Source organism: Sander lucioperca, chromosome 6, assembly GCF_008315115.2.
Source record: "Sander lucioperca isolate FBNREF2018 chromosome 6, SLUC_FBN_1.2, whole genome shotgun sequence".
NCBI lineage: Eukaryota > Metazoa > Chordata > Actinopteri > Perciformes > Percidae > Sander > Sander lucioperca.
Window position 1 is genome coordinate 42,852,478 of NC_050178.1, and position 16,925 is coordinate 42,869,402.

Consider the following 16,925-nt stretch of genomic DNA (forward strand, 5'->3'; position numbering starts at 1 on the left):
TTTCGTCAAGTTGAACTTTCATTCAAAGATCTAATCAACTGAATGTGATCCTTCTTCATCCCAAGATGATTGAATTGTTAGCGTAAACGTAGATTTCAATGAGTTTTTTTTGTCTTCATTTAGAAGTAATGGCTGTAGATAGAATTCAAAATATTGTCAAATTTAGTTTTTGAGATTAAATGTTGACATTTACCACACTGGGCCTACTTCTAATCTACCATCCATGTAACTCTCTGATGCATTGACATATCCTACTTAGTGACAAATGGGTTAAACTGCTCTTTTCCAGATGGATGGATTGTACATTTTACATTTCATTACATCATTACAATCCCCAAATGTCATTGACCTAAATGTCCCTAATGCGAACTTTTGACAGTAGTAGCCTATATATTGTGTATGTAGGCGAACAGTTCAGATATATTTTCCTGATGTTGCTGATCAGGCTCATGTTTAAACATATAAAGTGAGAGTACCTCTCTGTGATTTGTGCCATTTGGAAATGATGCCCTCACAGCCCACCATGATGTCATCTCCTGCTGCCATCTTGTGTTCGTTGTTTCATCTAACACAATACATTAGAGCAGGGGTCACCAACCTTTTTGAAACTGAGAGCTACTTCATGGGTACTGAGTCATACGAAGGGCTACCAGTTTGGTACACTCTTCTGAAATAACAAATTTGCTCAGTTTGCCTTTAATTATATATGATTATTAATGATTAATGATAGTCATCTATGTGAAGACACTGATCACGTTAATGATTTCTCATGATCAATAATTATCAACAATGACTTAACAAGGTGGGAAACAGATAATATCAATATTCAATTTTCATTTTTAGAACAGGCCTGAGGGCTACTCATGTGATCCTTGGGGGCTACTGATGAGCGATGTGGCAGTTATCGAGGCTTCGTATCACTTTTTCTTTTAAAGCCAACTCCCTTTTTATCTTCCCCTCGATAACCCTCGCGTCTACTATGCCCTCTTCTGCTTTACAATAACACCAGTCATTGTTAGCGGAGCGGATGTTTTGACCTATATGAAAAGGAGTTATTTCAGATACTTTCCTGTTTTAAGTTAATTATTGAGACACACACACCCATACTATAGGGTCCTCGCCTGGGTCAGGGAACCCAGAGGCGAAGCAAGAGACTTTGATTATTACCCTAGATGTCCCCTTGTTCACGGGCGTTTCAACCTCCTATACAGAAAAAGTACTACCCGAGGGGAGCTTTATAACCATATGTCTTTTGTTAATACTCACGGTTTTGAAGCCGTTCCTCACAGGACTACTGAAGGTTCAGGTCCAGTAGCTCAGTCTGTAGGGAGTTGGGTTGGGAACCGGAGGGTTGCCGGTTCAAGTCCCAGTACGGACCAAAGTACAGAGTGTGGATTGGTAGCTGGAGAGATGCCAGTTCACCTCCTGGGCACTGCCAGATGCTCTTGAGCAAGGCACCGTACCCCCCCAACCGCTCAGGGTGCTGGTCCAGCACTGGCAGCCCACCCATTCTGACATCTCTCCATTTGTGCATGAATAGGTCCTGAGCATGTGTGTGTATTTCAGACCTGTGTGTAGTGATTTCTAACAAACAGAGTGTAAATTGTAATTTCCCCACTGGGGATCAATAAACAGTATTAATTATTATTAAAATGCACCCCCGGTGAGTTAGCAGGAGGCCTGCCTGTCAAAATCGGTCCCCGCTGGGTCGCAACTCTCCACAGCGGTTAAAGAGGAGTCTAGGGAGATCCCCTACCACTTGGCAGGTTTAAAGCTGTCTTCAGTTTGAACGATGATGAACTGAAGGAGATGTGAGTGAGCAGAAACATGGAAGGCAGAATAGCCGATGTGCATCTTGTCTGTGAGGAGTTTTCTCTCTGAGACAAAGCTGAGTTGATGATGATGTGTGTAAAACTATCAAACTCACTTGTACCTGGCTCCATTCCAAAGTAATATGATCTACCAAACATAAATAATTAAGATATTGCAACATGTAGTGTATTCTACTCGGTTTACTTGTAAACATGTAATTGTTTAAATAAATCTGCATGCAGTGAACTTCTGCAATCGACATGGAGTCGTCTGACTATTTATTCTGTATGGAGGCCGCTGTGGGGTCTCACGCAGTTAGCAAGTAAATCACTTAACTTTCAATTACATAAATACGCCCTTGAAGTTGAATTAAATGAGTAAGATTGAACCGACAAACCAAGAAAACCACCGCTACAGTTGTTGAGATATTTCAGTCTGGACCAAAGAGGTGGACAGACTGAAATCACCAAACATAATGAACTGGGAAGGCTGCTTCAGCAGTGAAACGTAAACAAAGAGAAGAGAACACGTTTTGCAAGACAAAGTTTTACAAAACTATAAACTGGGAATAAAAAATAAGTGACACCACAGTGTGACAGAGACATATGAGCTGGAGACAGGCTGAGACAGAGAGGCTGAAGACTTCAAGATGAAAGCATCTATTTCATTAAAGTTATATTCCTTTATTTCTTCAGAATGAGTCATATCAAACATGTGACAAACTGGAACTTGTCACTTTACATCATACTGTGTAACTCCCGTAACCTCACACGATGAGAAACAATGGAATGACTTTAGTTTAAAATCTTAAATTTCAGCAGGTAATCTGCAGTCTGGAGGTCTGTTAAGACCAGACACTACAGGCAAAAACATCTTTCAGACAACCCAAATACATTACATTACATTACATGTCATTTAGCTGACGCTTTTATCCAAAGCGACTTACAATTAAGTGCTTTCAACTGTGAAGGTTCAAACTCCAGACCACAAGTAGTAAATGCAAATACAGTAGCTTTAAATAGGCAAAGCTACAAAGAGACAAATGAAAGTGCAGGTTTGAAAGTGCATGTTTTTTTTGTTTTGTTTTTTATCTGAGGTGTAGTCGGAAGAGATGTGTTTTTAGCCTTCGGCGGAAGATGTGTAGGCTTTCGGCCATCCTGATATCGATGGGGAGCTCGTTCCACCATTTGGGAGCCAGGACAGTGAACAGTCAGGATTTCGTTGAGTGATTAGTTCTCCCTCGCTGTGACGGGGCAGCCAGCAGTTTGGCTGATGCAGAACGAAGTGGGCGGGTTGGGGTATATGGTTTGACCATGTTCTGGATGTAAGCGGGTGCTGATCCGTTCGTGGCCCTGTACGGAAGTACTAGTGTCTTGAAGCGGATGCGGGCCGCAATTGGTAACCAGTGAAGAGAGCGGAGGAGAGGTGTAGTGTGAGAGAACTTGGGGAGTTTGAAGACAAGTCGAGCCGCTGCATTCTGAATGAGCTATACACAGCCAGCTGTTTATTTTACAACACGGTGTCTGTTTGTGTCTGTAGATTTTCTCCTAAATGCCTCTTTTGCAAATTTAAACATAACATTTCAGAAAAATTGCAATACAAAAAAGATTAGTCTTAATGTCAGTAATCAACAGGGGAAGTTTCATGGTGATATCTATTATTTTTTACTCTATTCACCTGTGGTGTGTTCTGAGGAGAGGAACTTGCAGCACTATTCTGCTGCTGCTTTATCTCCCTCTGCTGATCAAAGTGTTCAACTGAACAGGATTCAACTGTAATAAATGTGACCTGTTCAATTCTTAATTTAATTCATAATTCACCAGTTTTTTTCACATTCTTCTGATTATTCTTATTTAAAGAACAAGTTCTCTCCTGAGCAAACACAGCTTATCTCAACATAAAATTAGCTTTATTATAATGTACTTAACCGACAAATTAATAATACAGCTGTTTTTTAGTCCATTAAAGATTTGTTTCTATTTCATTTTTTTTCTTTCGGAATGGACTTAAAGCAGCCATATTATGCTCATTTTCAGGTTCATAATTGTATTTTAAGGTTGTACCAGAATAGGTTTACATCGTTTAATTTTCAAAAAACACCATATTTTTGTTGTACTGCACCGCTCTCTCTCACTGCTGCAGATCCTCTTTTCTCCTGGTCTCTGTTTTAGCTACAGAGTGAGACCTCTTTTCTTCTTCTTCTTCTGTACCATCTTTGATTGCAATGCACATGCCCAGTAGCTCAGATGTAGATCATGTCAGCTAGCTAGCTCCATAGACCGTAAAAGAAAGGCTGTTTCTACAACTTCGGTCAGTTACAAGGCAGGAGTAGCTGGGAGACTTCTAAATGAGGGCGCACATGGAAGTAGTTCTTTTGTAGATTATGGTGAACTTGTGTGGTGTTGTAGCAGTGCTTTGCTATTGAGAACGAGGTAGCATGCTAGCGTTAGCATGCTAACGCTACGAGCTAATGGTTGCGGTTAGCCTGCTCGTATCAGGGTTCTGGGTGAGCTGTTCAAAATCGGCATTGTGACGTCACAAGCCGTGCCGATTTTGAACAGCTCACCCAGAGACTGAAGGCAGGACACATTCAGAAACCGTATCTCACTCTAAACAGCATGGATGGATTTTTTTCAAAGTTTGTATGTGTGTGGATGTACCAGAGACACAATATAACACCCCAAACCCCAGAAAAAGTGTTTTTTTCATAATATGGGCACTTTAATATGTCGTCATTGTATTTCACTAATTCTTGGGAATTTGGATAAAACAGGTTTTAATTTTGAAAATAAAAAGTTAGTTAAATTACAAAATCTGAAGGTATATCGTTATAGACCAACATCTTGGCTGTTCAGCAATGTACAGGTGAAACCTCTTCATTTTGTATTTTTTTCATAAAATAGACGTTTTTCCAGTTATTACTTTGTTTTTGTCAACACCGTCAGACACAATAAAAAGCAAATTATTTTTTATTTATTTGGTCTAATATGTATTTAGAGTTTTTAAATCATTATCTGGCATTCTTAGTACACACACATGCTGTTAAATGTTGAATATTCACTTTTGTTCATTTTTTATACTGTTTCACGTGTACTCCTTTAAAAGATCTATGCAATGTTTTCTTTAACCCTAAATAGAAAAGGTAATGTTTTTTTATTTAACAAACATGGTGGTCACGTACAGTCTGACGGTGGTGACGAAAACCTCCAAACGATCCTCAACGGAGGCTAGAATATAATTGTTGATCACAATAAATATGGGCTCACGGCTGTGGTTCGGCCACAGCCTCGAAGCCAAACCACAGCCGTGAGGATATCCACGAAAACCTGACCGTGGTGACAAAAACCTACTCTTTCCAAGGGGGTAGGCTTCGCTTCAGAGCTCGAACCTCCTATGGCGCCATTTTGATGCTACCAAACGATCACCCCCGCGTTAGCATTCCATTGACTTCCATTCATTTTGGAGTCACTTTGACAGCAAATAACTTCACATCTGAAGCGTTTAAAGACTATTTGTCCATTGTTTATTTCTAAAGAAACACGACAATGTATAAAAGGCTCCATTACCTTGTACCTCACGTTATGGCTCCGTAGCAGACGTTTTTATAAAAATAGGCTAACGATTGGGTCATAACCACGAGACTTACTGTCGCACAGTAGAGAAATTACCGTATAATACAGGAGAAGCACGCAGGCAGTTTCGTCTCACATTAGCTGTTTAAGTGTAATTACTAATGATAACTAGCATGTTAGTTAACAATAATTAGCCTGTGCCTGTTATCTCACAGCTACCAGAAAAATTCCAACTTTCAGACACGTTTTTTTCCTTCCTTCGACTTCAGTTCAGCTCATATGTGTCAATATTTCATACAAGTACAGATTGTGCGTTTCGTGTTTAAAACAGAAGAATAAAAAGGAAATGCTCTTTTAAGATGATTTGGTGGCTCTTAAAAGAGCCGTTGTGGTGTGTAGAGCAGCAGCAGTTTAAGCCCTCTCCCCGCGGATACGACGGGCCAGCTGGATGTCTTTGGGCATGATGGTGACCCTCTTGGCGTGGATGGCGCACAGATTGGTGTCCTCGAACAGACCGACCAGGTAAGCCTCGCTGGCCTCCTGCAGAGCCATGACGGCGGAGCTCTGGAAGCGCAGGTCGGTCTTGAAGTCCTGAGCGATTTCTCTGACCAGGCGCTGGAAGGGCAGCTTGCGGATCAGCAGCTCCGTGGATTTCTGATAGCGACGGATCTCTCTCAGAGCCACGGTACCGGGCCTGTAACGGTGAGGCTTCTTCACGCCGCCGGTGGCCGGGGCGCTCTTACGGGCAGCCTTGGTGGCCAGCTGCTTCCTGGGCGCTTTGCCTCCGGTAGATTTACGAGCGGTCTGCTTGGTTCTTGCCATGGCTTTTCCTTTCTGCGATCAGGAGAAATATGAAGTCAAACGGTGAAGCTGTGCTCTTAAACTGTGGGACCGGATGTGAGCTATGAGAGACCGCTTCAGACCTCCGGCTCCTGATTGGTGAGGGGCTCCTCTGGAGCTCAGCACCGCCTCAAGGAGCGACCCACCGCCCGAATCTCCGCTGCTCATTGGCGAACAATGTTTTGAAAAAGTCCGCCAAAAATGTCAGAGCGGGCCGCCCTCTGCTGCTCTGCTGGAAGCCTCTTTTCTGGTTGGTCTGGCTGGAACTGGTCGGCTCCCGCGCTCCGCGGACATAAAAGGAGGGTTTCAGCCGTTGTGAAAACATTTCTCTGAGTCGAGACTTACGAGAGCAGCTAAAAATGAGTGGTCGAGGAAAAACCGGAGGAAAAGCCAGAGCTAAGGCAAAGACCCGCTCATCCCGTGCCGGGCTCCAGTTCCCAGTCGGCCGTGTTCACAGGCTGCTCCGCAAAGGCAACTACGCTCAGCGTGTGGGTGCCGGCGCCCCCGTCTACCTGGCGGCTGTGCTGGAGTACCTGACCGCTGAGATCCTGGAACTGGCTGGAAACGCTGCCCGCGACAACAAGAAGACCCGTATCATCCCCCGTCACCTGCAGCTGGCTGTCCGCAACGACGAGGAGCTCAACAAGCTGCTGGGCGGAGTGACCATCGCTCAGGGCGGCGTGCTGCCCAACATCCAGGCCGTCCTGCTGCCCAAGAAGACCGAGAAGCCCGCCAAGAAGTAAAACTGGAGACTCGCTGACTGTTGGAAACAACACACAAAAAGGCTCTTTTAAGAGCCACACACTCTCCTGATAAAGAGCACTGTTTTTTTTTCCCCTCTATAGGCTATAATACAATAGCTTATGAAATGTCATTCTGCAAAATTGTTAGGCATACTTTTTTTCTTTGCCACTTTGGGTAGCCTATATTTTGATATTTTTGTACTTCATGGAGGATTTTATCTTTTAACAGTATGCCTACAGTAGAATTACTACTTCTACTTGAGGAAAAAGCTCTAAGTTCCTCCACCACTTCAACAACTTCCATGAAGCAATACAACTCATTGCAACAATAGCCGAAGTCAATATTTGTTTATATTATCCCTCAAAACCAGATCTCAAACACGTGGCTTGATGCCTTTAGGGAGTGTCAACTGTACTCAAACGTTTACTGTGCACCTGAATTTGGTTCCCATTTCATTTTCGAAGGAACCTTCATACCTGGAAGCCTCCCAGTACCTACAACCACAGTCTGATCTGCTGGCCACTGAGCAGCTCCACTGGAGAGGTTGGAGGTTAAGGGCCTTGCTCAGTGGTGGTAATGAGGGAGGGACAAGCGCTGCTCTTTCACTTTCCCCACCCAGATTTTATCCTGCCGGTCTGGGGATTGAACCTGCGACCTCCCTCGCTTTTTAACCTCTGTCACCACTGCCCAAATGACTAAAATATATTTAATTCCAAAACATCTGGACTGGTGTTTTTTTTGTTTAGAATCATAGCCCCATGAGTCATGGCAAGATGTGTAATGGTACAGCTAATTTTAATCTTTACATATCCTCACCAACCATGTTTAATATCACTTTTTATCAGTTACCATAACTTTCTATAAAAGAGGGTATACATTTTAATGTTTAACAGATTTTTTTTTAACAAAAGTAATGTCTCATTACCACTAGCATACATGTTTATAAAAGTTATTAACAAGCGTACTTGCATCTTCATATCTTCAAAATCAACCATTTCTTGATATTTAACTTTTTAAGAGTTTTAGCTAACTTTTCAAAGGTTACCAAAACCTATGAAAGATTAATGTAGGTCAAAGATATGTTTAGTTATTAAAAAGCCAGCTTGTAGTCTAGTGCTTTTAAGATGTACCTATAATGTATAATTTACATCTGATCGTGTAGTGATATTTCTTATGAACACATCGAGCACTTTGTCTTTATGCAGTCAATCATAATCACAAGACACTTTTCTTTGATCCCTTGAGTAAATAAATCTGCTCACAGGACGGCTACTTGTTCAGCGCATGCTCAGTCCTGCGCTCAGGAGACAACCAATCCTGTGCGAGCAACAGCACAGTTACATTTGCATCGAGTGGATACAAATTGAACGTTCTGTGCTGCGTCGCTATATTCGATTTAGGAGAAACTGTCAGTGTATTAACATGCCGGAACCCTCCGTCAAAGCGCCCAAGAAGGGCTCCAAGAAAGCCGTCTCTAAGGCTGTCAGCAAGACCGGCAAGAAGAAGAGAAAGACCAGGAAGGAGAGCTACGCCATCTACGTGTACAAGGTGCTGAAGCAGGTCCACCCCGACACCGGCATCTCCTCCAAGGCTATGGGCATCATGAACTCGTTTGTGAGCGACATCTTTGAGCGAATCGCCGGTGAGTCCTCCCGTCTGGCTCATTACAACAAGCGCTCCACCATCACTTCCAGGGAGATCCAGACCGCCGTGAGGCTGCTGCTGCCTGGGGAGCTGGCCAAGCACGCCGTGTCTGAGGGCACCAAGGCCGTCACCAAGTACACCAGCTCCAAGTAAACATCCCGCTGCTGTAATTCTCTAAACCAACGGCTCTTTTAAGAGCCACTCACTTCATCTAAAGAGGTCTTCCTGTTATCACCGATACACTATCAATGTTAAACACTAAAGAAAGTGACTGAATGTTCAGGTTATCTATAGCAACAGTGGTTGAACTGTAAACTAAAACAATTGGGAACAGTTTAAGCTCATACAGTAAAACAGATGAGACAAATAAGAGCTCTCTATGAGAATAAGTTTATCCAACCATAATGTAAAAGGGGAATAAATGAGATGTCAAGACTTTTTTTCCCCCATTAAAGAACTAAGAATCTAAGTCTTAAACGTGACTGAGTGTATCCATGATAGAACCATTGAGACCCTTCACCCTTGATAAAATATGCCCATAAATATACAATGTAAGACTTTTTATTCAAAAGACTGAAATAATCCTTTTATTAATAAAAATAGATTGAATAGATTTGTAGCAAAGACTGAACAATAGTTGTTTTGGTATAAAATGAAGTTTAATTTTTTTTTTTTTTTTAAATTAAGATTTGTGTTCCCTTCTGGTTTGTTATTTCAATAAAACGATCATGTTTACAGTTATGTTGATGTTATTGGATTTGATTGCACTTCCACAGACAACCTCTGGGACTTTGAACTGATCATTTATATAACAAAACTGAAATTTAGGAACTTGTTGGTTTTAAAAGACACAAAAATATAAATAGCCTACTCTATTTATTATTCTTACTTTGTCTCGTTTAAGTAGGCCAGGTTTCTTATTTTAAAGACTTAATAAATTATAACCATTGTGTTTACTCCTGATCTAATAAAGCGTGCTGTTAATGACGATTAAAAAGGAAAATGCTCTCTGAGGATGATGTGGTGGCTCTTAAAAGAGCCGTTTGTTGATGAGACGGACTACAGCTCACTTCTTCTTGGGTGCTGCCTTCTTCACTTTGGGCTTGGCAGCCTTCTTCGCGGGGGCTTTCTTGGCTGCAGGGGCCTTTTTGACCACTTTCTTGGGGCTCTTGGTCGCCTTTTTGGGGCTCTTTGTGGCCTTCTTGGGGCTCTTGGCTGCTTTCTTGACCGCTGCGGGTTTCTTGGCCTTCTTCGGGGACTTCTTGGCGGCTGCGGGCTTCTTAGCTGCCGCTGCTTTGGGCTTCTTGGCCGCTGCGGGCTTCTTGGCTTTAGGAGCGGCTTTCTTGACCGGCTTCTTAGCCTTGGTGTCAACAGCCTTCTTGTTCATCTTGAAGGATCCGGAGGCCCCGGTCCCCTTGGTCTGGACCAGAGTCCCCTTCGCCACCAGGCTCTTGATGGCGGTCTTGACGCGGGCCTTGTTCTTGTCCACATCGTAGCCTCCGGCGGCCAGAGCCTTCTTGAGGGCGGCCGCAGACACGCCGCTCCGCTCCTTGGAAGCGGCCACAGTTTGAACGATGAGCTCGCTGACGCTGGGGCCGACCTTCTTCGGTTTGGAAACCTTCTTCTTGGCTACTTTGGCCGGCGAGGCGGCTGGAGCTACTTCTGCCATTTTCTACTCAAGCTTCTGTTCCTACTCACTTTAACACAGAGTCTTACTGGACTGATGAAAAGTACAGAGCAGGACGGTGCACTTAAACACACCATGAGAACCGTGGAGACTCAGTCCATCCCAGTCGGTGGCTCCTCTGTGCAGTCTGGATGCCACTTTGTGTTTTCTCTTCGCTGATAAAAGCCTCCAAACTAAATGTGGGAGACGTGCTGCAGTGTGACAGTGTCGGGGCCGATACCGGACTCGTGTCTCTTCATGTTGAAGTCCCGCAGAGCTCTGGTGCTCTCTGCATTTAGTCTGTGGAGCCTCCAAACCTCACCTCCTCACCGCCGTGAACAGAACTGCTCAGCGGCTTTTCCCACTCATTTCTCCTCTAAAATGATTTAAATCGCATCACAGTTTAATTTAAAGCCGTTTTCCAGCTGGCCCACATGTTTGTTCAGGGACTCGACGTTAAAACAACCATCTGCTGTCGATGAGTTTGTAATAAACTGGAGTTTTTCTGGTGGCAGCAAACACACTGAAGATGGCCGAGTTTAGCCAGACTTCCTATCAGAGCTGCTCGCTGTGAACAGCTCCTCTGCTGAGGAATACGTTAAATATAGTTATAGGGAGTAGTTCTTCTGATCACACGGACAAAAATGGAGTATATCCACATCTTTTTTTTTTGTCAATTTACAGTATAATCACCATCAGACCTATACCCATTCAAATAAAGGAGGATTTCTCCTTAGTTATATACTAGGCTACTGCTACTCACTTCTCCAGGGAGACTACACCACTGGTTACAGTTACACTCTTTTAATGATACCATTCCTGAAAAGTGGAAAACTACATTAAGTTATTCTTTGTAGGCTATGTTGCTGAGGTTGAAAGTAAAGACTGACTGACTGAAATTTAGATTTGGACTTCCTTTAAAACCTCAGATCAATACAGCAGCTCAGATTCTACAGAGCTAAAATGAACTAAGGCATTTCTCCTTACAGCTCAATATGACCCAATCATTTTGGCAGTTCTTTCATAATTTTTGTTATTTTCCCTCTTGGTTATTATGGGGATCCATTTGTGCCAAAATGATGCCACACGCTCAACTGAACATGTGAAGAAACAATCAATTTAATTATGCTCATTTTCAGGTTCATAATTGTATTTAGAGGTTGTACCAGAATAGGTTTATGTGGTTTAATTTTCAGAAAACACCATATTTTTGTTGTACTGCACATTGCTGCAGCTCCTCTTTTCACCCTGTGTGTTGAGCTCTCTGTTTTAGCTACAGAGTGAGACATCTCACTCTGTACCATCTTTGTTGGGAGTCACACATGCTCAGTAAGTACTGCTAGCTTGTCAGTTGCAAAGCTAGGTGAGCATTATAACGTGTTCCAAAGTGACCACGTTTGTCTCTGAAGTAAAGGCTGGACTACAATAGAGCTGTTTGGAGCAGTTTGTGAACAGTGTTTTCTGTTGGAGATGGTAAGTCCCTTTGGGGGGGACTTTGGGCTTTTTCACTTTGTAAACCTATAACATGCACAAAAAAGATAACACAATAAAGGAAAGGGAAAAAGCCAAAAAGCATAATATGAGCACTTTAACCTGTACTTCTGTCGTCTTGTTATTGAACTGTGTTCTTATGAATATCGTCCTGATGTGTTGGACTGTGTAGTGGGATCCATAATAACGCTGCGTTGAGGCTTTCGTCATATGGTACTGGGCGTGGCACAACAACCCAGTCACACAGCACATCAGAACGACATTTGTTGCACCCTTAAAAATAAACCTTCTTTCCTCAGTATACGGCATTCTTTTTGTATAGTTTTAACGAAGCAGCTGGATATAAAACAGCATTTTTTTCTTCACAAACTCAACTTAAAGCAACCCTGATTTTCTTGTCAAGAGTTGAGTATTTTGGCAATTTTTAGTGAGGCCTTTCAAAGTCATGGCCTCGCCTGATAATTGTTATAATGTACATCCCTAAATAGTTCACTGTTTTCTAATATGATAGGGTCACCTACATTTACTTTCATCTCCTGGCTCTTTTCCAGTAAGTCAAATTCTGGATCCAGAACAAGACATTTTATTTGCACACAACTTCTAAATCTCCATGAGACACAATAACAGCTGAAGCCATTAAAGAAAGAGTGGCCCCAGGACACTCCTTTGATGGACCCAACAACTCTTGTTGGTTCAAGCCGTTAGATAAGCTATCTTGCTGTGAATAGTTTGTGGGGGCTGTGAAATTAAATGATGTCCTTACTGTGCTATAGACATGGAAACGTTGCGGCTACAGAGATGGAAACGTTGTGCTTTAGAGATGATAACGTTGAGCTACAGAGATGGAAATGTTGGTACAGCTTGAATCTGACTGGGACTGATGACGTGTAAATGTGCAATCAGCACACACAAAAGGATAACATGATGCATGAGATATACTTAGTGACAAAAATGGGTTAAACTGCTCAGATAGATAGATAGATAGATAGATAGACAGACAGACAGACAGACATACAGTTGCAGTCAAACATTTGTATTTGGGGAAATTTACTTCTTTTTTTTCTACAAATACATACATGTAGTTTCTTCCATTGACCTATATGTTCCTTATGTGAGCTTCTGACTCTAACTGTTCAGCATATAGGCTATTATGTTTTTATCATTTCAAATCTGTTCCCCTGATGTTTCTGATCAGTCTCAAACATATAGCCTGTAGTTAGAGTACCTCTCTGTGATTTGTTACATTTGGTAATGATTCCCTCCCAGCTCACCATGATGTTCTCTCTTGCTGCTGTTATCTTGTGGCCGTTCTCGGCTTCCGTACATTACCTCTGTGTGATTTTATATATATATATATATATATATTAAAACTGATAGTCTTTTAAGGGTGAAATAAAGTCTTTATCCTGAAACTCGACTGAAAAAGTCAGGTAGCTGTGAACTAAAGTAAAAAACAATAGAGCTTGATTTTAGAAAATATCTGAAACAAATCAACTTTATTTATAGAGAAAGATAACTTGACAGGAAGGAGATGTTTCACAAAGAAACTTATTTTTTAGTCATGAGTTATCATAATTTAGGTCCACTAGTTCCTTCAACAGAAAGGAATTAACATTATTATAATAAATGTTAAACAAAGGTCAGGTATATGAGGCTGTAAACCTTCACTCTGAACCTCCGAAGTATAAAACTACTATAGAGGCAGGAAGACACGAAGGATAAAAAATACATGAATACATAATCATCAAAAGGAAAGAAAAACGGTTCAGTTTTGAAAGAGAATGTGGGGAGGGCTGCTGGGTTTGACTCCGCCCACCGAGGTTGGCGCCATCTGTCCTCTCTTACGTCCGCAGATAAGATGTAAATACAGCCGGTCTGGTGATGTTGAGCTCATTCGTTTCTAACGACCCAACACCGACTGAAGTCAAAATGTCTGGAAGAGGCAAGGGAGGCAAAGGACTCGGTAAAGGAGGCGCTAAGCGTCACCGTAAAGTTCTCCGTGATAACATCCAGGGCATCACCAAACCCGCCATCCGCCGTCTGGCTCGCCGCGGCGGAGTGAAGCGTATCTCCGGTCTGATCTACGAGGAGACCCGCGGTGTGCTCAAGGTGTTCCTGGAGAACGTCATCCGTGATGCCGTCACCTACACCGAGCACGCCAAGAGGAAGACGGTGACCGCCATGGATGTGGTGTACGCTCTGAAGAGGCAGGGCCGCACCCTGTACGGCTTCGGAGGTTAAACCTGATCCGGACAAACTCAACAACACAACGGCTCTTTTAAGAGCCACACACTTCATCTAAAGACCGGCTTCCTGTTATCATAAACTCATAACATAAACTTTTACCTACCATTTTAATTATGGTGGGAAGTTTTAAGGTATCAAATTTCATTTTCAAGTGATAGTACCACATAACGCCACTTGTACAATAATTATTAACCAACCTAGTGACGTTCTGTTTGTATCAAATGTATGCCACATGCACGCAATGAGTCCTCAATATGACCAAACATTTCTGTCAATTCAACTTTACTGCCTAATCTCCACTGGCTCCCTGTGCACTACAGTATTGAATATAAGACCCTCCTCATCTACAAAGCAATCCATAATCTCGCACCCAGCTACGTTAGCCTACTGACCTCCTACCAGGTTATGTCCGTTCCTCGGCTGGCCTCCTTGTCACCCCCACGTTCCACCTCTCCGCCATGGGGGTCAGGGCCTTCAGCTGTTCTGCACCAAGACTCAACTCATTTAAAAAATGTTAAAGACCTTTTTAAGAAAGCTTTTAATCTTTAAGTCTTCATAGTAGCTACTGCATTGCCATAGAAACCCTCCCGACACACTTTTTTACTGCTTTTCAGACGTTCTTAGCACTTTTCAGATGTCTATTTTGTAAAATGTATTGCTATGAAGCTAAATGTATTTTATTGTATTTTCTTCTTTTATGCCCTCTTAAACATGTAAGATGACCTTGTGTATGTAGAAAGGCGTCCGCCAAATAAAATGTATTATTAGGGGTCCAAGCCCGAGGGGGCTGGGAACCGCGGTAGCAATGCTACACGGTTCACACAGCACGGCTGTGGAAACCTATTGGTTTTTGTAAGGATTATTAAGGCCCGAGCAAAAGTGCGAAGGAGCCTATTGTTTATGTAAGGATTATTATTATTCCGCAATGTCACTCGCAATTTTGAGGGGCTTAGCATGCTGGAAAACTTACAAAAATTTGCACACGTCAGACCTGGCAAAAACTACAAAGTTCTGTAGTGATTGGGCTCGAGCGTTGCCAAGGGGCTCCATAGTGCTCCCAAACGATGTTCGGAATTCTGAAAAAATGAGAAGTTAATATACCAAATTTTGAGGGAACATAGGTCTCATCTTGAAGTCCATGGAGCATTTTTTTTTTAAATGTTTCCACCTGACAGGAAGTCGGCCATCTTGGTTTTCGTGCAAAATTTTCAAGGGGGTAGGCCTGCCTCCACAGAGCGTAGCTCCTATGGAGCCATTTTGATGCTAACATGCCATCACCTCCTGTTAGCATTCCATTGACTCCCATTCATTTTGGGGCCACTTTGACAGCGAATAACATCTGAAGCGTTTAAAGACTCTATTTGTCCATTGTTTATTTCTAAAGAAACACGACGATGTATAAAAGGCTTCATTACCTTGTACCTCACGTTATGGCTCCATAGCAGACGTTTTTGTAAAAATAGGCTAACGATTGGGTCATAACCACGAGACTTACTGTCGCATAGTAGAGGAATTACCGTACAGTACAGGAGAAGATCGCAGGCAGTTTGGACTTACATTAGCTGGTTAAGTTTAATTACTAATGTTAACTAGCATTTAGTTAGCAATAATTAGCCTGTGCCTATGTTATCTCCTTACAATATACCTACGCTCTCCGTCTCTGCTGTTACGGTACAATGGCAGACCCAAATGCACAACTCAGACAGAGAATCACAGGTAAGTAGATTTATTGTTCTCAGAACAAAGCAGGCGACGGTACAGAAAGTAGTAGACAGTAATCGTTGTCAGGAGTAAGGCAAAAGTCAAATAACACTAGAGAACAAACAAGGAAAATAACGCTGGAGAGAGTGACACGAAGTACAACTACAATCTGGCAGAGGTTGAGTGGACACTGGGAGAATATATGCAGTGGGAACTGGGGATGACGATAACTAACAGGTGATGCACATTAGGGATGGAAAGGTAATCACACAGGTGGGAAAACAGACAAAGAGGGGAAGACAAGTGACCTGTAATAACAACAAACAATACATTTCAAAATAAAACAGGAAATCCAAAAAACACAAAATAAGAGCGGAGCAGGAACGTGACATCTGCAAGATTGGGAATGATTGAGATTTCTCTTGGCACAGCTACCAGAAGACTTCCAACTTTCAGACAGGTTGCTCACGTCACATCTACGTCGTCAAGCTCAGTTTGAGGCTGCGCAGTAACGCTCAGCCATCACCATAAAAGTGACATCACTGGTCTCCATGGAAATCTCAAGGGGGTAAGCCAGCCTCCGCAAAGCGTACCTTCTATGGAGCCATTTTGATGCTACCAAGCAATCACCTTCCGTTAGCATTCCATTGACTGTCATTCATTTTGGCGTCACTTTGACAGCGAATAACTTTACATCTGAAGCGTTTAAAGACTCTATTTGCCCATTGTTTATTTCTAAAGAAACACGACAATGTATAAAAGGCTCCATTACCTTGTATCTCACGTTATGGCCTGCGCAGTAGCGCTCAGCCATCACCAGAAAAGTGTTTCTAATAGTCTTCACTGGTCTCCGTGGAAGTCTACGGCGTGGCTTTGTCCATTCATTTCACTGTCTATGGTTTGAGCATGTATTTCATTAAAAAAGCAACACAGCGGCTGCTGCAAAAGAGAGAAAATTTGCTGCTAGAGTAAATGCGTAAGTTCCAATATAGTGTATTAATATCATATTTAATCGTAAGTATAATGTTACTGGTGAAAGTGTATTTAACCTATAATCTATTTCATTTAGGTGCAATCCTGCGGGTGAAAAAGTCCTACGCCTACTAATCCCATTCTGAGGCTGCAGCACCATCATTAACAGAATTATAATTCATAATCTTTTATTTCAAAGTGAAAATCATTCACCTGCAAAACTGTGGAACTCCTTT

The 16,925-nt window shown here is 42.4% G+C and overlaps 4 protein-coding genes across 4 annotated transcripts; 3 read left to right on the top strand and 1 right to left on the bottom strand.

The window, feature by feature from the left end:
• The first annotated feature begins 6,478 nt into the window (after positions 1–6,478).
• On the top strand, positions 6,479–6,978 carry LOC116037269 (histone H2A-like). The gene has a single exon (XM_031281091.2). The coding sequence runs from the start codon at positions 6,584–6,586 to the stop codon at positions 6,965–6,967; it is 384 nt and encodes a 127-aa protein (XP_031136951.1). The 5' UTR covers positions 6,479–6,583; the 3' UTR covers positions 6,968–6,978.
• Positions 6,979–8,354: 1,376 nt separating this feature from the next.
• LOC116037289 (histone H2B-like) lies at positions 8,355–8,887 on the top strand. Its single transcript, XM_031281128.2, has one exon. It carries the CDS (start codon positions 8,391–8,393, stop codon positions 8,763–8,765), a length of 375 nt encoding a protein of 124 aa, XP_031136988.1. The 5' UTR covers positions 8,355–8,390; the 3' UTR covers positions 8,766–8,887.
• Positions 8,888–9,614: 727 nt separating this feature from the next.
• LOC116037181 (histone H1-like) lies at positions 9,615–10,592 on the bottom strand. Its single transcript, XM_031280964.2, has one exon. The coding sequence runs from the start codon at positions 10,279–10,281 to the stop codon at positions 9,679–9,681; it is 603 nt and encodes a 200-aa protein (XP_031136824.1). The 5' UTR covers positions 10,282–10,592; the 3' UTR covers positions 9,615–9,678.
• Positions 10,593–13,656: 3,064 nt separating this feature from the next.
• Positions 13,657–14,059, top strand: LOC116037294 (histone H4). The gene has a single exon (XM_031281141.2). It carries the CDS (start codon positions 13,699–13,701, stop codon positions 14,008–14,010), a length of 312 nt encoding a protein of 103 aa, XP_031137001.1. The 5' UTR covers positions 13,657–13,698; the 3' UTR covers positions 14,011–14,059.
• Positions 14,060–16,925: the final 2,866 nt, after the last annotated feature.

Coding starts and splice junctions, on each gene's coding strand:
- LOC116037269 (XM_031281091.2), top strand. CDS start 6,584: ATGAGTGGTCGAGGAAAAACCGGAGGAAAAGCCAGAGCTAAGGCAAAG.
- LOC116037289 (XM_031281128.2), top strand. CDS start 8,391: ATGCCGGAACCCTCCGTCAAAGCGCCCAAGAAGGGCTCCAAGAAAGCC.
- LOC116037181 (XM_031280964.2), bottom strand. CDS start 10,281: ATGGCAGAAGTAGCTCCAGCCGCCTCGCCGGCCAAAGTAGCCAAGAAG.
- LOC116037294 (XM_031281141.2), top strand. CDS start 13,699: ATGTCTGGAAGAGGCAAGGGAGGCAAAGGACTCGGTAAAGGAGGCGCT.